Below are 27,449 nucleotides of genomic sequence, written 5' to 3'. Positions count from 1 at the left end.
TCTATTGACATACCACATAAAATAGTCCAAGCTTGCAATATAAGTGATGTACATGCATTGATTCAAATCGAGACGCATTATAGGGAAAATAACATCACTCTGGGCACTTACCTGGGGTCGAATGACTTTTACAATATTTTTGAGGGCAGTATCAGGGGATGGAGGTGAACAATCAGGTGTTGGGCCTGTTGAGCTGTTTCTATGGTTACTAGTTCCTGGAGTAGTAATTGCTACCTCAGAGGCATTATCTGCGAATAAAAATAGAACTGCCATGAACCTAATCACTTAGTTTACCTTTTAAGACTTGAAATTAATTTTCTGAACATAAATTGAGATTTCAACTTTTAAAATTGGTATCAATTACAAGATCATAATGAGGAATATGCTCAGTGGTATATTTTAAAGATAATGTTTATTGAATGCTTTGTTTCCTTCTGAAATGGTAACTATCACCCCCTGGAATGTTGTTCTGAGACAAGAGTATTATTATTCAATTCATAATGATAGATTATCCAGCATAGCTCTTAAGACTGCTACTACTATATGAATAACTAAAACCTTACCTTAACTAAAAAGAATATAATTTTATGATATGATTGGGCTAAAGATTTCCCAATAATCTTGTAAATGAGTATAAATAGTTACTAAAGTCAGAGTTTTATATCTCCTTGATGCATAAAACCTAAAGTCAAGCCTCCTCAAATGACATTTCCTAGAAATCCCACAAACTATAGAAAAGCATCCTAGTGAATGAAGCTTGATGAAAAACTGAAATTTGTTCAAAATGGTTTTATGATGTAGATAAATATAAAATTATCACCCCTAGATAAGTATAGCATCCTATGTGGTCAAAGCTAAATGAATAAAATTACAGAATCTAAATTAATCTTCTCTTACGTTCATTATTTAGGAGGGAGGGAATAAAGGAAATATGACTTGAAAATCAACAACATGTATAACATTTTCTTCTTAAATTCATATTAAAGCAAAATAACATCAAAGACACCATTTTAGAATGTTTAAAAAGGATGAAAATTATTCTATAAATAACTTCTGGTAGCACCTAGAAAAGTTATTTTATTTTAACAACAATTTGGCAAACTTCAATAGCTTTTTATGAAAACTGCTACAAGCTCAAATCTGCAAAAAAGAAAAAAAAGTTTACTTCTCTATTGTTTTTAATTAGTTCGCAATGATTTCTTTCCCTAGACAGGTAGCTGAACTGATTGCAAAAGAGACTGAGACTGAATTTTTTATAGACCAGGAAGTTTCTCTGTTCCTGATCGCTGTCTACAATCCCCAGTGAAGTACAGGAATTTATCAAGGCATCTTTTCCTCATAAAACACAAAGGGATGAATTATCATACAACTCTACCTACCATATAAAAATATAATTCACTGAGGAATCCAGACAAAGACCCATAAAACAAAAAAGTCAAGTATGACATATAGAATTACTTGGATGACTCATAAAATAAATCTTAAATGTGTCCAGAGCACACTCTTCTAAGATTTAATAGAAAAGGTGGGATTTGAATTGGCATCACCATCACGGAAGAGATGGGGTGGTCTTCTGAGAGATGCTCTGATTCTCTCCAATCTATCCCTTCCTTCTTTCATTCATCTAAAAACCACACATGTAAAAACACTTATTTGGGGCAACTATGAGTCACACATTATGTTATGTTCTAAAGATTAACTAGGAAGAATCTCTGGCCAGGACTGGAGGGAGGTAGGGATGAACAGGCTAAGCACTGAGGATTTTCAGGGCAGTAAAACTATTCTATGTAATGGTATAATAGTGGGAATACATCATCATTATATATTTGTCCAACTCATGGAATACATAAATCAAGAATGAACCTATATAAACTATAAACTTTGGGTGATAATGATGTGTCCATGTAGGTTCATCAATTATAACAAAGGTATCACTTTTATGCAGAATGTTGATAGTAGAGGAAGCTTTGTGTATGGAAATATATGAACTTTGTAATTTCTGCTCAATTTTGCTGTGAATCTAAGAAGTTCTAAAAATAAAATCTCTGAATTTTTTTCAAAAGAATCCCTGCCCTTGAGAAGTATACTGTTGGGTTTTTTTCCTTTTGTTTTTTGAGACAGGGTCTCACTACCATTACCCGGGCTGGATTGCAGTAGCATGAACACAGCTCACTACAGCCTCAACTTCCCAGGCTCAAATAATCTTCCCACCTCAGCCTCCTGAGTAGCTGGGACTACAGGTGCACATTACTACAACTGGCTAATTTTTTGCATTTTTAGCAGGAGTGGGGTTTCGCCATATTGCCCAGGTTGGTCTTGAACTCCTGAGCTCTAGTGATCCACCCACCTTAACCTCCTAGAGTGCTGGGATTATAGCCATGAACCACTGCAACCAGCCCAGAAGTGTACTCTTAAATGTGGCATCAGACATGTAAACAAATTAAAATGCAATATAACTTGAGAATTTATAACAGATAAAGGAAGTATGATGAAAAAAAAAAAAACAAGGTGGGGTGGGGGAGCAATCAGACTATGACTTGGACAGAAGATAGCTGTGAAAGGCTTCAGTTTTCAGGCAAGAAAGCTGGGACGAAACATAAGATATTAGGGCATGAAGGTAGGAAGAGCACCGTTGAAGCTGTTATTTCATATTACAAAAAAAAAACTGGAGATAAGTTTGAATGAGTTAAAGGAAGTTTTATTAGAATATAAGTATGCTTAATTCTGTAGGCAGTGAGAAATACTGAAGACTGAGCAGGGAGTGACATAATAATAGTAATAGATAATTTTTATTGAGCATTTATTATGTGCAGACAGTCATGTTAAATTCTTTTACTTATTGAATCTCATTTAATACCCAAATTAACTTACAAAATACGTTCTACTATCACCATCCCTATTTTACAGAGAAATTCATCTCAAAGTTATATTGTCAGTTACGGGCAGAAAAGGATCCAAATTTCAGATTGATGCCATATTACCCTTCTGCTGGTTAGCATGTCATAGTAGGTATGCAAAAGATATGCATAGGTATGATTGGGTTCATAGAAACACTGCCTGAATCAGACTGGCATAGTTAAGGTAAAAGCACACTCTACTTCAAAATATAGTTGAACCAACTTCCAGAAACTTAAAAAGTAGAACATAAACCCTGTGAAACATAAACAATAAAAACAAAAAAAGTCAACCATAAAAACATCTTTAGGGTATGCCTTTGAGTACTATATAGCATAATATTTAATATTTGGAAGCAGGAAGATATGTTAAGACTAGAGACCCAAGCTAGAGGTCATGATGTTAGCATTTTGGAGTTGATGATAAGTGATTAGATTCTGGACATGTGTTGAAATGTCCAGAATTGTTGAAATAGACCAAGAATTTTTTTGATGGCTCCTGAATAGACAAAGCAACCTTGAACAAAAAGAACAAAACTGAGTATATTACACTACCTGACTTCAAAATATACTACAAAGCTATAATAATCAAAACAAATTGATGCTGGCATAGAAACAGACACATCAACCAACGGAAAAGAACAGAAATCCCAGAAATAAATACACATATTTCTGGTTGATTTATTTCAAAGGTGCCAACAACACACAATGGGGAAAGGGCAGCCTCTTCAATAAATGGCATTGGGACACTGGACATTCACATGCAGAAGAATAAAATCAGACCTTCATCTCACACTATATACTAAAACTAACTCAAAATGGATTAAAGCTGGGTAAAATGGTACATGCCTGTACTTCCAGCTACTTGAGAAACTGAGGCAGGAAGTTTGCTTGAGCCTAGGAGTTTAATTAAGTCCAGCCTGGGAAACATAGGGAGACCCCTCTCTTAAAAAATTTTTTCTTAATTAATTAAAGACTTAAGTATAAAATTGAAGTGGCAAAACTATTAGAAGAAAACACAGAGAAAAACCTCCACAACATTGGTTTGGGCAATGATTTTTGGCTATGACCTCAAAAGCACAGGCAAGAGCAAAAATAGACAAGTGGGATTATGTCAAACTAAAAAGCTCTGCACAGCAAAGGAATCAATGAACAGAGTGAAGAAACAACTTATGAAATAGGAGAAAATACTTGTATACCTCTGATAACGAGTTAACATTCAAAATATATGGAACCCAAACAACTCATAGTGAGAAAACAATAACCTGATTTAAAAATGGGCAAAGGATCTGAATAGACATTTCTCAAAAGAGGACATACAAATGGCCAACAGGTATATGAAAAAATCCCTAACAACACTAATCATCAGAGAAATGCAAATCAGAACTACAATGAGATATCATCTCATCCCAGTGAAAATGGCTTTTATAAAAAAGACAGGCAATAATAGATGCTGGCAAGGGTGTAGAGAAAGGGGAACCTTTGTACACTGTTAATAGGAAAGTTAATTAGTAGAGCCATTAGAGACAATAGTATAGAGTTCCTCAAAAACGAAACATAGAATTACCACATAATCCAGCAATTCCACTGCTGGGTATATATCCAAAGGAAGTGAATCATTATGTAGAAGAGATATCTCCACTCCCATGTTATTGAAGCATTATTCAGTAGCCAAGACAAGGAATTAACTTGTGTCCATTAACAAATGAATGGATAAATGGAAAGAAAATGTAATATATACATACAGTGGAATACTATGCTGCCTTAAAAAGAAGAAAATTCTGTTATCAGTATAGATGAACCTGGAGAACCTTGTAAGTGAAATAAGCCAGGCACAGAAAGACAAATGCCACATGATCTCACTTATATATGGAATATAAACAAAGTCAAACTCATACAAGCAGAGAATAGAATGGTGGTTACCAGGGACTGGGGAGATGTTGGTCAAAGGACACGAAATATCAGTTAGAAGGAATAAGTTCAAGAGGTTTATCATACAATATGGTGACTATAGTTAATAACAATGTACTGTATTCTTTGAAAGAGTAGATCTTAAGTGTTCTCACCAGAAAAAAAAAATGCTAAGTATGTGAGGTAATGCATATGCTAATCAGTTCAATTTAGCTATTCCACAATGTATACATGTTTTAAAACATCTTGTTGTACACAATAAGTATGTATAATTTTTGTCTATTTAAAAATAATTAAATTTTTAAAAATTATTGATGTGCTGGATATAGGGAGAGAAAGAGAAATCAAGAATGACTCTAAGGCTTCTGGTCTGAGGAACTAAAAGAACAGAGCTACCATCAGCAGAAATGGGACAGACTATAGGAGGAGCATAAATTCTCTACCACATAACTTCCAATATTGCCTCCCCATTCTCTCTTTCTCTCCTTTTGGACTCTATTTAAGTAATGCTAGGCAGAGTTTATTCTTTTAACCATTTATTCTCTCTTTTCATTCTGTCTCTCTGCTGCATTTTTAATAGTTTCTTCTATTTATTTTCTAGTTTATTGGTTCTTTCTTCAGCTGTGTCAAGGCTGCTCTCAAACGATTTTCTTAATTTTAGTAGATTTTTCCGTTCTAAAATTTCTATTTGGTTCTTACTCAATCGAGTACATGATGTCACTAGTTTGTATTTTTTAGTTCCTAAAAACATTTTCAAGCTTACTTTTATATTAAAATGGCAAGTACAGTTGGCTTTGGTTTTTTAATCTGATAATTCCAGTATCTAAAGTCTTTATGGGTCCATTTCTGGATTTGTGGTTCTGACTCATGCTATCCTGTTCCACTGTTAGTTTCATCATCAATTCTGTGTTGCTTATTATTCAACTTGTTGTTACAAGATATACATTTAAGAAACTAAGTCTTTGTCTTTTAATAAATGTTAATTTTTAAAAGCATCAGAACTTACATCCTAATATCAAATGTTGAAGTCTGTGAACAACTTACCTGTGTAACACTAGATCATTTATTTAATCTTTCAGGATTTCAATTTTCTTAACTGTAAAAATGCAAATGATTAACTACCATCTTCTATCATTTATGTACGCAAGATAAAACAAGAGAAAAATAACTTGTATGTTTTCAGGTACATAGTAGGGGTTTTCAATATATGAGTTTCCTTTTCCATTATCAAAAGAAATACCATCAGAATTAAAATAAAATATGGAAGATCAAAGAAACCCAGAGGGAAAACAAGAAAATAAATAGCCATCCTTTTTAGACAACACATCTAGAGTACTTGCATGAGATTTGAGAGCAGTATCTTTTAGCTATTAACACAAATTGGTAGGGACAGAATTTAGTTCCAGAAATAGAAGGTGATCCTTTGAGGAATTGTATTGATCAAAGTTATCCAGAGAAATAGGACCAATAGAATATATCTCTATCTCTAGCTATCTATCTATCTAGAAAGAGATTTACTATAAGGCATTAGCTCATATGATTAATGGAGACTAAGAAGTCCAAAGATCTGCAGTTTGTAAGCTGGAGGTGCAGGAGAGCCTTTGTGTAGTTCCATTGTAAATCTGAAGGCCTGAGAACCAAGGAAGTTGATGGTGTAAATTCTAATCCAAAGGTTGACAGACTCGAAGTCAAGAGCCAACATTTCAGTCCAAGTCTGAAGGCCTGGAAAAAACAATGTTCCAGTTCAAGAGGTCAGGCACGAGAAATTCCCCTTTATTCGGCCTTTTTGTTCAATTCAGGTCTTCAATTTATTGAATAAGGCCAACAACAGTAGGGTGGATAATTTTCTCTACTCAGTCTGCCATTTGAATATTAATCTCATCCGAAAACACCTTCACAGATACATCCCAAATAATGTTTAGCCAAATGTGTGGGCACCTCACGGACCAGTTAAGTTGAACTTATAAAATTAAACACAACAGGAATGATTCATTGCAAGGGCTGGTCTTGTTAACTGCTTTTACGTAAAAGCCAGAAGAAAATGCTGGGAACTCCTGCAGACTGTAAGCCAAGAGTTTCTTGAATGTTTTTTTCTGAGTATTTTAATACATAGTATAAGTGAATAATCAAGTACTAAATTACTTAGAAAAGACTAAGTATCTTCATCTTCTGAATCCATGAGCTATACCATTACCCTGCTAATTTGATTTTATACTATCTTGCACTGTTCATTAACTCTTCCAGACTAGGTAATATTTTTGCATGAAGTCATATTTCTCTCTCCATAGCTCTTAGCTTAATGCAATCATTTTAAAGTAATAAATGAAATAAAGTAGATCAAGAAAACCTGTGTCAATGGAAACCAACACAATTGTATTTAATAATATGAAGAAAGCTGGTCTGGCTTTTATAATAAATCCATGATCCTTTCAGAGAAAATCCAAATGAGAAGCGTATTCTAGAAGATATATAAGAGTCTTAAGAAGCTGGTTTATTCCCAAAATATCCTTGATAATATAATTTACAAAAATACCAATTATCCAGTGGACTTGGTAAAATAGGAGCCTATGACCAAGACAGTTTTACATGCTTAACCTACATTTCACATATGCAGTTACAAAATATTGCTGATAAAAAGGAAATGAAGCACATAAAACAGCTTAGAGAAAACTGCAAAATATACTTGCAATTTCAGATTGAAATAACAGACCTATCTTCTAGTCAGATTCCCTTACTACATATTAGATTATTCATTATGAATGTCAGTTTACTTTATAATAACAACCTTTGAAAAAATACTTACAGTTTTTTGATCTTTTAGAAGAAAAATATTCTATGACTATAATTCATGTGCAACATTCTAGTCTAGTATTTTAACATCATTACCCAGCATGTGTCAAACAGTTTAAGTATACCAGAGATCTTGATAGATGCTTTTCAGCTGAAAAATAGGACTGAGATTACTTCTGACTGGGAATTCAGGAAAGGTGTCATGGAAGAGGCAAGAGTTATGAAGGCCTCTGACAGATTAGTAAAATTCAGGCAAGAAATGGCTGGGAAGGGCATTCCAAGAGTTGGAAGTAGGTTGAGCAAAATGTAGAGAGATGGGAAAGAGGTGCATTTGTGGAATAAAAATAAAATATAATATTCATGGAGGAAAAGCTAAGAAATGGAGGAGTCATATACAAAGACTTTGGGCTTTGAAATCAGAAAAACCTAAGCTGAAATTCTGGTGTATTTAACTTCAGTTTCATCTTCTGTAAAACAGTGCCTTTCACATAGTGTTATGAAGACAAATGAGGCATGTACAGATACATGTGTGGGTGTGTTTGTATATGTGTGTGTGTTTAATACATTGCCCAACACATAGTAAGTACTCAATAAAATTATCTATTACTATTATTATCAGATATATGAATATAATCGTAATAGCAAATAAAGCTAGATAAGTGGCTTGATGCCTTATTATGGAAAATCCTAAGTGCATTACTTGCATCACTAAGTAATCATCAAATATAAGTATTTAATAAATCCTAATCTAACAATTCATGAAGCACAATTTTTATTTTTTGTTGTTAAGTCAAGCGTTGACAATTTTTTTCTGTAAAGGGCCAGATGGTAAATATTGTAAGCTCTGTAAGGTTACATGATCTTTGTTGTAACTACTCTACTCTCTTCAGGTAGCAAGAAAGTAGCCACAGAAAATATATAAGCAGATGGATGTGTCTGTATTCCAAGAAAATTTTATTTACAAAAACAAGCAGTAGACAAGATTAAGTTTGTTGGCCATCACTTGTGGATCCCTGTCTTAAGTACTTCCTATGGAAATGTTTTCCCTCTTATGCAGAGACCTAGAAGAATGTTATATTACACATTTTCATTTCCATATTCATATTACATATGAACATTCTCACTGTGTAATTAAAAACTAAGGTTTTCAATATAAAGCTAGAAATTTTTCGTGTATACAAAAAATGGCATTATATCTGACACCAGGGCAGTCCTTTGTACACAGCAAGTGTTCAATATATGCTCATTGAATAGATAAATAAATAAGACCAATGAAATATTTACATTTTAAACTAACTTTGTTTTAGTGATTGCACATGACTACCACTTCTGGGAGAGACAGTACAAAAATCATGAGTAAAATAGCCCAAGTATCCTGTTTCAGTATTTTCAGTGAGAAAGTGCTCACTATATACCACTTGAGAAGTTAATGTGTAACAGTAATTTAAGAGAATTAGTTAGTATTCCAAATAATTAACACATTTTACTTTCTCTTAGTGAAGGTTTGTTAAAAATGAACAATTCTCTTAAATATACTGAACTTGAACTTCCATTACTATCACCAACAATAGTGTTAAATATTCAAGTCGTAATCAGCCAGCAACTTTACCAGAAGAAATGTGTGGTAGACAGCCTCTAGGATGGTCCCAATTGAGCCCCACCTCATGGTATTCACACCTTTGTGAAATTTTGTCCCCTAGGTTGTAAGGTGTGAGTTGAACTCATTGAATGGCTTCTTTTTTTTTTTTCACCATGCAAGACCTACATTTATTTTTCTTCTATTCCAGAGAAAAAAAGCTTGATCTTTCATAACTATATAGCACCTGTGGAAAGATAGCAGTATAAAGTGAAATGACAGGCTAATGGAGTCACCTTGAGCTGGGACTCTTCTGCTGGGGACATAGTTATTTAGTTGTAAGAAGTATCTTTTAGTTTAGAGGTAATATATCTCCTCTTAAGTAACTTTTGCTTTCAGCAAACCATAAGAGTGAAAAATAATCCAAAAGGTTTGAAAGCCAAGCAATATGTCAGACTGAATCCTGGAGTTAATTCCTTAGTATCCAGCTCAAAGAAAGATGCCATCATTTCATATCTGAATCACCAGAATAACATCCTCTATTCTTGACCACATTTAACACATGAACACCTTATTCTTTCACTTTTTCTTCTTTTTTTGCTTTAGAACTTTTGAAAATTTTCAAACCTATGGAAAAACTGAAAGAATAGATAGTGCAATAGATATTTACATTCTCTTCTGGATCCACTAACTTTTAATATTTAGTACATTCTATCTCTCTGTCTCTCTCTCTCCTGCATTATTTAGAATTTAGTTGCAGACTTAATGACACTTCTTCCCTAAGTAGTTCACTTGTTTTTAAGAGCTAGAGCATTCTCTTTTATAACGACAATACAATTATTATGTTATGAAAATTTATCACTGACAGAATATTGTCATCCAGTACACAGTTCATATTCAAATTCTGCCAGTTGTCTCATTTTTTTCATTTTTTTTTTAATAATCTTTTGGGACCACCATTGTACATGTGGTCCTTTGTTTTTGTTTGTTTGTTTGTTTGTTTGTTATTATACTTTAAGTTCTAGGGTACATGTGCATAATGTGCAGGTTTGTTACATACGTATACTTGTGCCATGTTGGTGTGCTGCACCCATCAACTCATCAGCACCCATCAGCTCGTCATTTACATCAGGTATAACCCCATCAAAAAGTGGGCAAAGGATATGAACAGACATTTCTCAAAAGAAGACATTCATACAGCCAAGAGACACATGAAAAAATGCTCATCATCACTGGCCATCAGAGAAGTGCAAATCAAAACCACAATGAGATACCATCTCACACCAGTTAGAATGGCAATCATTAAAAAGTCAGGAAATAACAGGTGCTGGAGAGGATGTGGAGAAACAGGAACACTTTTACACTGTTGGTGGGATTGTAAACTAGTTCAACCATTATGGAAAACAGTATGGCGATTCCTCAAGGATCTAGAACTAGAAGTACCATATGACCCAGCCATCCCATTACTGGGTATATGCCCAAAGGATTATAAATCATGCTGCTATAAAGACACATGCACACGTATGTTCATTGTCGCACTATTCACAATAGCAAAGACTTGGAATGAACCCAAATGTCCATCAGTGACAGACTGGATTAAGAAAATGTGGCACATATACACCATGGAATACTATGCAGCTATAAAAAAGGATGAGTTTGTGTCCTTTGTAGGGACATGGATGCAGCTGGAAACCATCATTCTCAGCAAACTATCACAAGAACAGAAAACCAAACACCACATGTTCTCACTCATAGGTGGGAACTGAACAATGAGATCACCTGGACTCGGGAAGGGGAACATCACACACCGGGGCCTACTGTGGGGAGGGGGCAGGGGGGAGGGATTGCACTGGAGTTATACCTGATGAAAATGACGAGCTGAATTGCTTCTAATAAAGAAGAGATGAGGGCAGGTGCGGTGGCTCACACCTGTAATCCCAGCACTCTGGGAGACCGAGGTGGGTGGATCACAAAGTCAGGAGATCAAGACCATCCTGGCTAACACAGTGAAGCCCCGCCTCTACTAAAAATACAAAAAATTAGCAGGGCATGGTGGCAGGCGCCTATAGTCCCAGCCATTTGAGAGTTGAGCCAGGAGAATGGTATGAATCTGGGAGGCGAAGATTGCAGTGAGCCGAGATTGCGCCACTGCACTCCAGCCTGGGTGACAGAGCGAGACTCCATCTCAAAAAATAAAAATAAAAATAAGAAAATAATAAAAAAAGAAGAGATGAGATGTACTTTTGGGAATAGGTTATAAAAAAAGACTGTGGCTTCTTTCTCGTGTGTGTCCTCCTTCTCAGATCACTTGCACTGAGGAAAGCAAGTAACCACATTGTGAACAACCTATGCAAAGGCCTATGTGGCATGGTAAGGAGCTGAGGCCCTCATTTCAACAGCCCACCAGAAACTGAACCTTGTTAACAGCCACATGAGTTAGCTTGGAAGCAAATCCTTCAGCCCCAGTCAAGCCTTGAAAAGATTGCAGTTCCAGCCAACAGCTTGCCTACAGCCTCCTGGGAAATTCTGAGTCAGAGGCACCCTACTAAGTCTCTCCTAGTTCCCTCACCCTGTGAGATAATTAATGTTTGTTATTTTTGGCCATGAGTAGCAATAGATAACCAATATTGTAAATGTTTGGTTAACGTTTATAACATGGCCAACATGTTTGTGCTACAATGGTGCCTAGACTTTCAGTCTTGTTTTGAAGGAGCTGACTACTTAATGGAAAACACAGAAGGGCAAATATAATTACAAAATTGTGTTATTTATGCTACAAATTCAGCAATATGGGAACACAGAAGAATGAGCCACTATCCAAATGAGGGGGCCAGAGCAGAAAGTTAGGTTATGGGCAGAAAGAGTAAGTGAAGGAAAAAATGTAATAGCCTTGAAGAATGAGTGCCATCAAGAACTCAAAGAGGGAGAAGGATTCCAAGCAAAGAAAACAGAATATGCAACAGGGCAGAAGCATGAACGAGCATTATGCCTTTGGGAAACTATAAATAGTTCAGCTTGACTGAAGCACAGGATATGTGTGGAAAAGTGAATGGAGATGATGTTGGCAAGATAAAGTATTCAGATGAAAGATGGAAAGGTGTATAAAAAGAAAACAAAATTGCCTTTGTAAAAGATTAAATTTTTCTATTTAGGAAAAAAAGTCAGCCACATTGCATTTCTAAAATTACTTTCCTTGAGGCTATGATCAAATGCTACTTTAATCTATAAAAAGAATAGACCACAAGGCTATAGTCACTTTAAAATTCTCTACATGCAAGAGGCCACATCTGTGCACTAAAGAGTAGAATGATTGACTAGCAGATTCAAGCCAATAAGACCTTTGGTCTTATCTACGCCAGAGAAGTTCTAGCAAAGAGTCAACAACTGGAAGAGTTAGAGGACATCTAAAAGTCCAAGATTTCAATTCAACCATAAAAAGCAGTATAATGAACAGATGGTTGGGAGAGTGTGCTCTCTCCCACCTTTCCCTTACTTTTGTTTCCTCCTCTTTCTTAACACATGGCAGGGAGATGGTCTTTTAGCATAATAATTCATCAGAGGTATGTTGTAATTGGTGAGCAATATTAGTAGAAATGTTTGCTTGTCTTATAAATTCTCTACTCTGAAGAATCTCAAGGATTTATGAGAAATGCAGGAGTCTTGTAGAGTTTTACCTTCCTCCTCCCAGGACGATGCCAACAATGACAATTCCCTGGCCTTGGCTAGCAAGACTGAACCAGAATCCTGGAGAACTGCACAGTTAAGAAAATGAAAGAGAAAGGGAGGCCATAGGAGATGGGTTCCCTCCCAACGCTTACTTTTATGGACTAATGTTAAGCAATGAAGAAAGTAAAAATTAAAGAAAGAAAATATTTTGCATCACATTGGTAATCTGTGGATTCTCTGTTTTACTAATGCACTTGTGCTTCAATTCTTATTTTGGCTCTTCAGGCTCTCCTGGTTTTGAGTCCCATTTTAGGTTCTATGCTTTCCATTTTGTCTTAACAACCAATTCTTTTCTCTGGCTTTACTCTTAGTGGCCCCTGTATTCATCTTCTGTATCTTTCTGTTCATTCCAAAATTATATAAACACCCAACCTGACCAAGACAACACCCCAGCACTAGCCTGCCAGGCCGGAACCCCTACTAAGTGGTCATCGACTCTATGAAAGGAAGTTAGAAAATGAACCTGCTGAGAGTAAAATGGGAAAACGGTGGATAGGAGGAAGGACTAACTTGCAGCTCCAACTCAGACAGACAGAGCAGCATGTGGAGACCCACATCATGAACTTTTGCTCCAAGAACTACCATAGGAACATACCAGGAAAGCCAAGGAAATCCACAGACCTTTGAAGGAGTGGATTGCCACCACAGGCTCTGTGGGGCATCCAAGAAACTGAGTCAGCTTGATTTCTCAGCTGGAAGGCTTGTAGCCTGGGGCAAGTTCTTAGCCCTGCTCATAGGCTGCCTGGAAATAAACTTGGTGCTGTTGGCAGGGCACAGTGGGAGTGAGACTGGCCTTTTGGGCTGTGGGCTGGGTGGGAGTTGGGTGAGGTCTGTGGCTGCTGGCCTTCCCCCACTTTCCTGGCGACCTGTGTGACTCAGCAGAGGCAGCCATAATCCCCATGGGATATAACTCCACTGACCTGGTAACCACACCCCAACCCCCAACAGCAGCCACAGCAAGCCCTGCCCAAGAAGAGTCTGAGCTCAGACATACCTAGCCCTGTCCCCACTTGACAGTCCTTATCTACCGGCCATGGTAGCTGAAGACAAAGGACATAATCTTTTGGGAACTCTATGGCCCCACCTACTGCCTGATCCTCCCTATACTACTGCAGCTGATGTGCTATTGACAGCACCACCTCCTGGCTTGAGGACAACTAACACAAAACCAGTGCACTTAACAAAAATAGAACCAAGGACCCTCACAGAGTCCACTTCACTCTCCTGCTACCTCCACCAAAGCAGGTGCTGGTATGGTATCCACAGCTGAGAGACCTGAAGATGGGTCAAATCACAGAATTCTTTGCAGACACTCCCAGTACCAGCCTGGAGCCCAGTAGCTCCACTGGGAGGCTAGATTCAGAAGAAAAATAACAATCATGTCAGCTCTCAGGAAGCCCCATCCATAGGGGGAAGGGGAGAGCACCACATCAAGAGAGTACCCAATGAGACAAAGAATCTTAACAGCAGCCCTTGAGACTGAGATCTTCCCTATGACATAGTATACCCAAATGAGAAGGAACCAGAAAAAACAATTCTGGTAATATGACAAAACAAGGTTCTTTAACACCCCCAAAAGAACATACTGGCTTACCAGCAATGGGTCAAGACCAAGAGGAAACCTCTGAATTGCCAGAAAAAGAATTCAGAAGGTTGACTATCGAGCCAACCAAGGAGGCACCAGAGGAAGGTTAAGTCCAACTTAAAGAAATCAAAGAAATGAAACAGGATATGAATGGAAAAATCTCCAGTGAAATAGATAGCATAAAAAAATCACAACTTCTGGAAATGAAGGACACACTTAGAGAATTACAAAATGCACTGGAAAGTCTCAGCAATAGAATCAAACAAGTAGAAGAAAAAACTTCAGAGCTTGAAATTAAGGCTTTCAAATTAACCCAATATGACAAAGACAAAGAAAAACAATTTTAAAAAATGAACAAGGCCTCCAAGAAATTTGGGATTATGTTAAATGACCAAACCTAAAAATAATTAGTGTTCCCGGGGAAGAAGAGAAATCTAAAAGTTTGGAAAACATATTTGAGGGAATAATAGAGAAAAACTTTCCCAGCATTGCTAGAGATCTAGACATCCAAATACAAGAAGCTCAAAAAACACCTGGAAAATTCATCATAAAAAGATCATCGCCTAGGCACCTGAGAGTCATCAGGCTATCTAAAGTCAAGATGAAGGAAAGAATCTTAAGAGCTGTGAGGCAAAAGCATCAGGTAACCTATAAAGGGAAACCTATCAGATTAACAGCAGATTTATCAGCAGAAAGTCTACAAGTTAGAAGGGATTGGGGTTCTACCTTTAGCCTCCTTAAACAAAACAATTATCAGCCAAGAATTTTGTGTCCAGTGAACCTAAGCTTCATAAATGAAAGAAAGATAGTGTTTTTCAGACAAATGCTGAATTTGCCACCACCAAGCTGTCACTAAAAGAATGGCTAAAAGGAGCTCTAAATTTTTTTTAACCTCTAAATCTTGAAACAAATCCTCAAAACACACCAAAATATAATCTCCTTAAAGGACAAATTTCACAGGACCTATAAAACAACACTATGAAAAAAAACCCAAGGTATTCAGGCAACAAACAGCACAATAAACAGAATAGTACTTCACATCTTAATACTAATGTTGAATATAAATGGCCTAAATGCTCCACTTAAAAGATACAGAATGGCAGAATGGATGAGAATTCACTAACCAAGTATCTGCTGTCTTCAAGAGACTCACCTGACACATAAGAACTCACGTAAGTTTAAGGTAAAGGGGTGGAAAAAGATATTCCATGCAAACAGACACCAAAAGCAAGGAGGAGTAGCTGTTCTTATATTAGACAAAACAAACTTTAAAGCAGCAGCAGTTAAAAAAGACAAAGAAGGACATTATATAATGATAAAATGACTAGTCCAATAGGAAAACATCACAATCCCTAATATATATGCACCTAACATTGGAGGTCCCGAATTTATAAAACAATTTCTACTAGACTTAAGGAATGAGATGGACAGCAACACAATAGTCAGGGACTTCAATATTCCACTGACAGCAGACAGGTCTTCAAGACAGAAAATCAACAAAGAACTATACCCTAGAACAAATGGACTAAATGGATATTTACAGAACATTCTACCCAACAACTGCAGAATATACATTCTACTCATCAGCACAGGGGACATTCTCCAAGACAGACCATATGATAGGCCATAAAACAAGTCTCAACAACTTTAAGAAAATGGAAACCATAGCAAGCACTCTCTCAGACCACAGTGGAATAAAATTGGAACTGAACTCTAAAAGAAACCCTGAAAACCATGCAAATACATGGAAACTAAATAACCTCCTCCTGAATGATCATTGCATAAACAATGAAATCAATATGAAAATTAAAAAACTATTTACACTGAACAATAATAGTGACAAAACCTATCAAAACCTCTGGGATACAGCAAAGGTGGTGCTAAGAGAAAACTTCATAGCATCAAATGTCTACATCAAAATGTCTGAGAGCACAAATAGACAATCTAAAATCACATCTCAAGGAGCTAGAGAGACAAGAACCAAACCCAAACCTAGAAGAAGAAAAGAAAGAACCAAGATCAGAGCAGAACTAAATGAAATTGAAACAAACAAAAAAAATACAAAAGATAAAGAGAGCTGGTTCTTTGAAAAGATAAATAAAATTGATGGACCATTAGCGAGATGAACCAAGTAAAGAAGTAAGAAGATCCACATAAGTGCAATTAGAAGTGAAGCAGGAGATATTACAAGCAATCCCACAGAAATACAAAAGATCATTTAAGGCTACTATGAACACTTATGTGCATAAACTAGAGAACCTAGAGGAGACGGATGAATTCCTGGAAATATAGAACCCTCCTCAATTAAACCAGGAAGAAATAGAAACTCTGAACAGAACAATAACAAGAAGCAAGATTGAAATGGTAATTAAAAAGTTACCAAGAAAAATAAGGCCAGGACCAGTAGATACATAGCTAAATTCTATCAGACATTGAAAGAAGAATTGGTACCAATCCTATTGATATCTATTCCAAAAGATACAGAAAAAGAGAATCCCCCCTAAATTATTCTATGAAGCCAGTATCACCATAATACCCAAACCAGGAAAGGATATAAGAAAAATAGAAAACTACAGACCAATATCCCTGATTAATATAGATATAAAAATCCTAAACAAAATACTACTTAACTGAATCTAACAGCATATCAAAAAGATAATCCACCATGATCAAGTGGGTTTCATACAAGGAATGCAGGGATGGTTTAACATTCACAAATCAATAAATGTGATACACCACATAAACAGAATTAAAAACAAAAATTACATGACCATCTGAATAGATGCAGAAAAAGCATTTGATGAAATTCAGCATCCCTTTATGATTAAAACTCTAAGTAAAATTAGCATAGAAGGTCATTCCTTAATGTAATAAAAGCATCTATAACAAACCCACAGTCAACATCATACTGAATGGGGAAAAGTTGAAAGTATTCCCCCTGAAAACTGGAAAAAGACAAGGATGCCCACTTTCACCACTTCTATTCAACATAGTACTGGAAGTCCTAGCCAGAGAAATCAGACAAAAGAAAGAAATAAAGGCTATCCAAATCAGTAAAGAGGAAGTCAAACTGTCACTGTTTGCTGATGACATGATGATCACATACCTAGAAAACCCTAAAGGCTCATCCAAAAAGTTCCTAGAAATGGTAAATGAATTCAGCAAAGTTTCAGTACACAAAATTAATGTACACAAATCAGTAGCCCTGTTATACACCAACAGTTTCCAAGATGAGAATCAAATTAAGAACTCAACCCCTTTTACAATATCTACAAAAAAAAATTAGAAATATACTCAACCAAGTAGGTGAAAGCCTGCTACAAGGAAAACTACAAAACAGTGCTGAAAGAAATCATAGATGACACAAACAAATGGAAATACACCCATTATCATGAATGAGCAGAATCAATATTGTGAAAAATGACCATACTGCCAAAAGCAATCTACAAATTAAATGCAATTCCCATCAAATTACCACCATCATTCTTCACAGAACTAGAAAAAACAATCCTAAAATTCATATGGACCCCAAAATAACCTGCATAACCAAAGCAAGACTAAGTAAAAAGAACAAATCTGGAGGCATTACATTACTGAACTTCAAACTATACTATAAGGCCACAGTTGCCAAAACAGCATGGTACTGGTATAACAACATATGGACCAATGGAACTGAATAGAGAACCCAGAACTCAGAAATAAAGTCAAATATTTGCTGTCAACCAATCTTTGACAAAGCAAACAAAAATATAAAGTGGGTAAAGAACATCCCATTTTACAAATGGTGCTGGGATAATTGGCAAGCCACATGTAAAAGAATGAAACTGGATCCTCATGTCTCTCCTTAAAAAAAAATCAACTCAAGATGGATCAAAGACTTAATTCTAAGATGTGAAACTATAACAATTCTAGAAGATAACACTGGAAAAACCTTTCTAGACATTGACTTAGGCAAAGACTTCATGACCAAGAACCCAAAAACAAATGCAACAAAAGCAGAGATAAATAGATAAGATTTAATTAAACTAAAAAGCTTCTGCACGGCAAAAGAAATAATCAGCAGAGTAAACAGACAACCCACAGAGTGGGAGAAAGTCTTCGCAATCTAGACATCCAACAAAAGCTACAAGGAACTCAAACATATCAACAAGAAAAAGCAAACCATCTCATCAAAAAGTGAGTTAAGGACATGAATAGAAAATTATCAAAAGAAGATACACAAATGGCCAACAAAATGTGAAAAAATGCTCAAAATCACTGATGATCAGGGAAATGGAAATCCAAACCACAATGAGATATCACCTTACTCCTGCAAGAATGGCCACAATAAAAAAAAATAGATGTTAACATGGATGTGGTGAAAAGGGAACACTTTTACATTGTTGGTGGGAATGTAAACTAATACAACCACCACTGAAAACAGCATGGAGATTCCTCAAAGAAGTAAAAGTAGATCTACCATTTGATCCTACAGTCCCACTCCTGGGTATCTACCCAGAGGAAAACAAGCCATTATACAAAAAAAGATACTTGCACACACATGTTTGTAGCAGCACAATTTGCAATTGCAAAATTATGGAACCAGCCCAAATGCCCATCAATCAGCGAATGGATAAAGAAAATGTGATATATATATATATACACACACACCATGGAATACTACTCAGCCATAAAAAGGATCAAAATAATGGCATTTGCAGCAACCTGGATAGAATTGGTGACCATTATTCTAAGGGAACTAACTCAGGAATGGAAAAGCAAACATCATATGTTCTCACTCATAAGTGGAAGCTATGCTACGAGGATGCAAAGGCATAAGAATGACACAATGGACTTTGGGGACTCGGGGGAAAGAGTGGAAGGGGAGTGAGGGATAAAAGTCTACACATTGGGTACAGTGTACACTGATCAGGTGATGGGTACAACAAAATCTCAGAAATCACCACTAAAGCACTTATTCATGTAACTAAATACCAACTGTTTCCTAAAAACCTATTGAAATATATACATATATATAAAAAAAAGAAGAAAATGAACTTGCTAAATCCCCCTATAAAATAGGATAGTTGGAGGTGAAATGACATTCATTCTTCCATATTATAGACTTAAATTCCCGTAGTATTCCTTCACATTCATTTAAAAATTAGTCTAATCTCGTCAGACAGCGCTATCGTCTGTACTTCCTCATAGCTACAATTTATGAACTTCTTTTTCACTCTCTTTTATTTATCAGAGAATTAGCATGTATCTCCCAATCTTACTTTCCACCCCAAGCCTATCATCATTTTGGGAACTGTCAGTTTCCTCGTACATTTTCAATCAATCCCTTGAGCCTAAGAGTGTTTTGATTTCTACTCATGTCATCTTTGCTTTAACTCTATTCAGATGATCATGTCTGAGGCTAACCCATGTATTTCATTACGAACAGCAACTACTTCATATAGACAGACGTTTAATTTCTTTTTTTTTTTTTTTTTTTTTTTGAGACGGAGTCTCGCTCTGTCACCCGGGCTGGAGTGCAGTGGCCAGATCTCAGCTCACTGCAAGCTCCGCCTCCCGGGTTCCCGCCATTCTCCTGCCTCAGCCTCCCGAGTAGCTGGGACTACAGGCGCCCGCCACCTCGCCCGGCTAGTTTTTGTATTTTTTAGTAGAGACGGGGTTTCACAGTGTTAGCCAGGATGGTCTCGATCTCCTGACCTCGTGATCCGCCCGCCTCGGCCTCCCAAAGTGCTGGGATTACAGGCTTGAGCCACCACGCCCGGCCGACAGACGTTTAATTTCTAATAACTCATTCTGTGGATACAATATCCAATCACTTCCTCTCTCTTCCATACTACATCTATTGTTTAATCCCATCTCTAATCCTTTTATCCATCTAGTTTCATCCAACCTATCAACCCATTTCCATCTTCACATTTACTTAGTTTAGACACAATGGTCCATCATTTAACAACTCGCTTGCCAATAACTACATTCACTCTTTTTATTTTACTACATACACTGAGAAAAACCCCATTCCTATTTGCAGTTGACACTTTAATGTACCACCCAGATTCAACTTCATATATAAAACATGTATTCTCCTAGCTGTATGATGTGTTGCTGGCAGACACTCTTCAGCTGTCAGCTTTCTTTTGGAATTGCCTCAGCTGAAGAGAACTGACTGACCCAAGGCCATGCCCCCTTCCAGGTGCAGGCTGCTTTCAATGTCAGGTTAACACAAGTGTATAATAGTCCTGTCCTATCACCAACTTAGAATGACTTTGAAGAGTCATCCCAGTTTCACAATTCCCTGGGGGGTCTTTGGATGGCTATATTGAGACTTCATCACAGCCTGACCTCTCCAGCTGCCATTTCTGGCTTCCCTACAACAGGTGTTGCCTCTGAAATCACTCAATAAATCTCCTGTATGCTAACCTACATCTCAAAGTCAGCTTTCTGGTGAATCCATCCTGGATTGAACTCAACTGTTCTCAGTGGCCCCTTCTGAATCTTTTTAACCAATTAGGTACTAATGACCGAGATAGAAAAATCATACAACTACTAGAAATTAATGTTATCAAATGATTTGATATTCTCTGATATGATTTGTATAGTTGTCTCCTTCAAATCTTATGTTGAAATGCATTCCCCACTGTTGGAGATGGGCATACTGGGAGGTGTTTGCATCATGGGAATGGATCCCTCATGAATGGCTTGGTGCCCTCCCTGTGGAGGTAATGAGTTACCATGAGATCTGGCTGTTAAAAAGAGTCTAGGACCTACCTCTTCTCTCTTGTTCACTCTCTCATCATGTGATATGCCTTCTCCCCCTTTACCTTCCACCATGAGTAAAGGTTCCTGAGGCCTCATTGGAAGCTGAGCAGATGCTCGTGCCTTGCTTGAACATTCTGCAGAACTGTAAGCCAAACAAAACTCCTTTCTTTATAAATTACCCAGCCTCGGGTATTCCTTTATAGCAATGCAAAATGGAATAACACATGCTCTCACAAATAATTCACATGGTGAAAAAAATACTCCAATAGAAAACTGGACTAAAAACTACCAACAGGCACTTCACAAAAGAAAAGTAAAAATAAATGTATAAGCCTTTTGCCTCAGCTTCTGCTCAAGTCTTTGTATAGGAATGCATGGATGACATATAATCTTCTGCTTTTGTTTTGATTAATGTGAAGACAAGATATTCACAAGCTTAAACATTCAAACAGCATAATATGGTATACAATGATAAATGAGCCTGATTCTTTCCTAAGGTCCCACACCCAATTCCCACTTTGTTATTGGTTCTTTCAGTAATTCATATGGAAAGACAGGAAAATCATGTGCATTTTTCTGCTTGTATGTGTATTATAAATGTGCCATTTTCTTATATGAATAAAAGCATATGTACCTGATAACAGTTTGCAGTTATTGATGCAAACTGGATAACAGTCTTATCCAAGCTCTATTTAATGTCTCTATTCTACTTCCTGTTTTTCTACTTTTTGTTAGAAAGCTGAATTTTATGTTCCCTCATTAATTGATCAGGTACTTAAGTAACAATTAACCTAAACTCCCCATTAACTAGCTGAAGCAGCGAGCACACTGGCTATCCTACATAACAGAAAGTTTAGAATCAAGACGGCTCCCAATGTCAAATGTCAGGGCTCTCGCTCCTATTCTAAGTGGCTTTCTCAGCTCTACTCTACTCCTCATGATATTGGACCCACCGCTGGACCTAGATGGCTGCAGAAATTCCTAGCAGCCTATCAGACATTATAATAACAAGATGAAATGGAGAGTCATCTCTTCCTTGCAAGAGTTGGCTTAGACTAATAAGAACCTACTCTCTGGGAGGTGGAATGCTGTGTCAGTCCATTTGTATTGCTATAAAGGAGTACTTGAGATCGGGTAATTTATAAAGAAAAGAGGTTTATTTGGCTCAAGGTTCTGCAGGCTGCACATGAAGCACAGTGCCAACGTCTGCTTCTGGTGAGGGTCTCAGAGAACTTATAATCATGGTGAAAAGCAAAGGGTATGTCACATGGCAAGAGAGGAAGCAAGAGAGACAGGAGAAAGTTCCAGACCCTTTTAAATAACCAGATGTCATGTGAACTCATAGAGTGAGAACTCACTCATTACTTAGAGGACAGCACCAAACTATTTATGAGGGATCTGCCCCCATGACTCAAACACCTGCCACCAAGCCCCACTTCCTACATTGGAGATCCCATTTCAACATGAGATTTGGAGGGGCCAAGCATCCTAACTATATCAAGTGCTATGGTATGATGAATTTTTTGTTCCCACAAAATTTATATGTTGAAATCCTTGCTCCTAATGTGATAGTATTAGGAAGTGAGGTCTCTGGAAGGTAATTAGGTCATAAGAGAGAGTTCACCCCCATGAATAGGATTAGTACCTTTATTAGTACCTCAAAGAGGTCCCTGGCCCCTTTCACCATGTGAAGTTACAGAGAGAAGACAGCAATCTGTGTGGAAGTTGGCCTTCACCAGGCACTGAATCTGCCAGCACCCAGATCTTGAACTTCCCAGCTTCCAGAACTAGGAGAAATATATTTCTGCTGTTTATAAGCTGCTCGATTTATGTTACTTTGTTATAGCAGCCCAAATGGACTAAGATGTGGGGATAGAGACAACTTCTCTTGAAATACATGGCTATGCAGAGGAGGGAATCTTCTTGACAAAATCAAGACTCTGCTAGAAAATAGGAAAGGCATAAAAATGTGGGGGAAGAAGTCAATTATTAGGTTGTAGAAACGTACCAACCTATAAATGTTGGACTGGCAATTGTGTGTGTCTATTAGACATCATGAGTCTTCTATTCCTTCTATGATAAGGCAGGAGTGTAAATGAAAACATATTTGCAGCACATTCAAACCTATTCTCCGTTACCTTTTTTCCTTCTAGCCCCTCTTCTCTCTCTATTTTCCCCTCATTTCTACAAGGTTCTTCATGATCTTCTCTCTCTTACCTCTTCAGCCTCCACACTTTTTCTGTATACTTTTTTTTTGGCCTTAAATATCTTTCTAGCCTTCATTTGCCCGGGGTTGAGAATCAACTCCTTTAGGAGGACTCCCTTAGTCCTCCTACTGTGAGACTGGGAGGAGAGAAGAGTTTACTGAAGAATAAATATAAATGTGCAAGTATGAGTTAGGTACCCTCCTATCTAGTCCTGTAGATACTGTAGATACTCTTATCTGGTCCTGTAGCATACTGTGCACCTGTTACCCTGACTATAATCTGTTCATAGTTTCCTCTTTTACCTCATTATGATTTCTTTCAAGGCAGACACAATGTGTCCAATTTGTCTTTATATAACCGTTACACATTACAGTAGAATTCATTTTATTAGGAGTCAGGACTCAGTTTTTGAATAGTCAGAGTATTATGGACAAAAAAATTTTCATGTTTTTTAAACAAAGTATTTCACATCATTTACTTACTATCTATATTTGTTAAATACTGATGAGAACAAAATTTCAAGTATCTAGAATTTGGCAAAGGAGTTAAATGTCCAACTAAGTTTAAATTTAAAAGATTAAATTGCTTGTTGTATTTCAGATTCTATACATTTTACTTTAATAGAAAAATTTTATTCATGAAAAAGTTCGGCTGGCCACAGTGACTGACAGCAGTAATCAAAGCATTTTGGGAGACTGAGGTAGGAGGATTGCTTGAGGCCAAGAGTTCCAGACAAGCCTGGGCAACACAGGAGACCCCTGTATCTTCAAAAATAAAAAAATTACTGAGATTTGGTGGTACAGGCCTGTAGTACTAGCTTCTCAGGAGACTGAGGCAGGAGAATCACTTGAGCCCAGGAGTTTGAGGTTGCAGTGAGCTATGATTACGCCACTGCACTCCAACCTAGGTAACAGAGACTCTGTCTCAAATAATAACAACAATAAAGAAAAAGTTTGCATTAAAAAGAAATATTAATAAAATTTCCTAAATTGGAGACATGCACTCATTATCCAAATATATCAACATTGGTCTTATTTTCATTATGGTATACCATATCAGCCATGGAAGTTATTAAGTATCAAGCATTAAATTACCTGCCAATTCTTGTTCATTTTACAATCACTGATCTCAGAAGAACATAATCATTACAAAGACAACTTCAAAAGTAGGAGTGACTATCATTTTAATGAGATAGTAGAGCATCACATCATGATTTGTTATGGAGTTTAGTTTTCCTCTTAATTACTATTACACTTCAATCTAAATGAATTTAGATTTCATGTAAAACTTTGACTTTTTGGAAGGTCATGGTTTCTTCACTAGTTGGCAAAATTCCTGCTTGGGAAAGTTATCAATTCCCCAATTCCCCCATAATTTTATACATGTGGTTATAGTTTAATAGATTACTTCTTTTATATGCCCACTGCAGCATGTGAATTTCATGCTAACAAGACTGTGCACTTAGGCACACATGCAATATAGCTATGATATGTCTATCATATAAATTAAATATGTGCCAAGTATTTCATGGAGCTAATACCTTTTACTCAAAATGTCAGTAAACACTAGAAAAACTGGATGGAAATTGCCAATTTTAAAACGAGAGTTTTGATTGAAGTCTGCATTAGCCAGGAACCCATACTTTGGTTACCTGATATTTTGGCATAAATGTGGCCACAAATTCATCTTACTATATTATTACCATATGAATATATATTTCCTTTGAAATGTAATCATGTTCTCCAAGTTATATGAATACCAATGATAAGAGATCTTACATATTGTAAAAGGAATACATTGTATGGAATTACAATTTATTTAGACACACACATTTGATATGCATTCATAAATCAAATTGAACTGTTGCAGGATTTTCAGAAAGCAAAATGACAACCAAAAGTATAATTTAATCCTAAATCATCTTTCCTCTTTTTTTCTTAATACTCACAGCTAAACTTAACTGAATGTAAAGTTTCTATTCCAAACTTTCCAAATTCATTAAATTATTCCTATATCCTCACAAAACCATGATTTTTGTTTACAAGTTAAGGGCATTTTTGTTGTTGTTAACAAAATATTGCTTAAATACTTGTTATACGTCATATATATTTACGAGTTCAAAAGTTCTGGAAATCCAGAGTCTTGTTTTTTTTTTTTAATTAGATGTCACAAAAGGCCTCTGAGCTCTTGATGAATGTGTTATAAGTTTTGTGTACATCTTAAGGGACCTCTTTCACAAGCAACCAGAAGTCCTTTTGTAATTACTTATGCTCAACATCTATTTCGAATTTGCAGAGCTATGATGAGGAACATTCCCAGTTCACACACTGCTTGGCAACTCTGAACTCACTGATCAATATGTCAGTAGACAGGTTTGTAATGAGTAGACATAAAACAACACATCACATATGCGTGTGCACACACACACACACACACACACACATGCAATCTTTAAAGTGCTTTGAAGTGCTTAATCTTTGGTCTGCTACTCATGGACCAAATATTATTATTAAAAAATATGTTGTTGCTACTCTTCCAAATATATTTAAAACTCTGAAATGTAATGCAGGCTTTCCTATAATCTGTGAAATCCCTGCTGCCTTTCAAAACAAAAACATTCTAATAAAAATAGAGATACATTTACCTAGAAGAGTAGAGCAGCATGAAGTGTCCTGTTTTCGTGGTTGTCACAATTCATTGTTATTTAGTGGTCCTTATATCAAATGCCCTTAGAATTCATAGTGCAGAACTTTTTTACATAGAATGAGAGTCCTATATGACATATTTTAATTTTTACATGGAATAATAGTTCTATATCACAAATTTTAATCCCGTTAATTTAACTAATTACATAAACCTAACCACCACAGTAAATTATAGTGTGATCTAAAAGAAAATATGTCATGAGCTGAGACAAAATTTATCTAGTTCTCAGAAAACAGCTATGTTTCCTCTAATTTGTAGGTCTTTTTTCCTTTGTAAGACACTTCACTTAAATATCCTGCCAGACCTTGCTTAAATGCTATTTTTTTCTGCGACGTCTTCTCTGGCTCGGTCAGTCAGCAACTCTGATGTTTCTTGCATCATTTCTTCATATAAGATCAGGCTCATTACATTATAATTATTTAGGTATACCTCTGTCTCCCTACAAAGTGTGAGCTCCTTGAAGAGAAGAACCTTTTCACACTTTCTTTACACCCTCAGACCTAAGTATAGTACCAGGTGTTATTAAATATATGCAAGATACCATATCAAATAAGTTAGATATTGTAACAAAAATTGGATGTTTTGTAGATGTTTATAATCCTGTTTTCATTTTAACTAATACATAGTGTTCCATTTTATTAAAACATATCCTTTGATTATCTTACAGCTAGACATAGAACGAGGAAAATAACCTTACTATCATATTTGGAGGATAAAAGATTTCAAAAGCATTTGGGGATTTTTAAAAAAGTCTTCCAGAGACTAATAAATCACTGAATAGTAGTAACAATACTGTCATCACCAATCTCCTCTATACACTGAGTTTCATGTAGCATTTAAGAAAGCCTATGAGTTAAACTGTGCTTAAAATAAGATATATATTTGCTTTTAAACATGTCAAATTGTGCATGAAAAGAAAGTCCTAGAAGGCAGTATACCAAATGTTCTAAAGCTCACCTCTGGCTGGAGAGATTATGGATTACTTTTATTTTTTATAGTTTTTCTATTTCCCTAATATTCTTCTAAGAGTATGTCTTACTTTTTTTTTTACTTATATTTGTTTCAAATATTGGCTCTTATTTTTTTAAAGCATTACAGATGCATTTAAAATCTCTCTTATATCCTGTCCTAAACCTATTTCCATGACTCCTTTCATGAGTTAATCACCATCCTGAAGTTGGTATGTACTATCCGTCTGTGCCTTTATACTTTTACTATTTATGTATATAGTCATTAGACATATTCATTTAATCACAGATGTATTGTGTTTTAAATTTACATTAATATCATATGTACAA

The 27,449-nt window shown here is 36.2% G+C and overlaps 1 protein-coding gene across 10 annotated transcripts in view; it reads right to left on the bottom strand.

Annotated features, from left to right (window-relative positions):
- Positions 1 to 27,449, bottom strand: part of ANKS1B (ankyrin repeat and sterile alpha motif domain containing 1B) — a 1,305,582-nt gene that overhangs the window by 739,487 nt on the left and 538,646 nt on the right. For all 10 annotated transcript variants that reach the window (XR_004439654.1, XM_033220935.1, XM_033220933.1 and 7 more), the window contains exon 11: positions 112 to 248. Coding sequence is in view for 9 of the 10 variants with exons in the window: in XM_033220935.1 (XP_033076826.1) it covers positions 112 to 248 (137 nt within the window). In the remaining variant the exon portion in view is untranslated. The remainder of the gene's footprint in view (positions 1 to 111; positions 249 to 27,449) is intronic.

Source organism: Trachypithecus francoisi, unplaced genomic scaffold (genome assembly GCF_009764315.1).
Source record: "Trachypithecus francoisi isolate TF-2019V2 unplaced genomic scaffold, Tfra_2.0 Lachesis_group11, whole genome shotgun sequence".
Taxonomy (NCBI): domain Eukaryota; kingdom Metazoa; phylum Chordata; class Mammalia; order Primates; family Cercopithecidae; genus Trachypithecus; species Trachypithecus francoisi.
The sequence above is the reverse complement of the archived record's forward strand: the minus strand, read 5'-3'. Positions and strand labels throughout refer to the sequence as shown.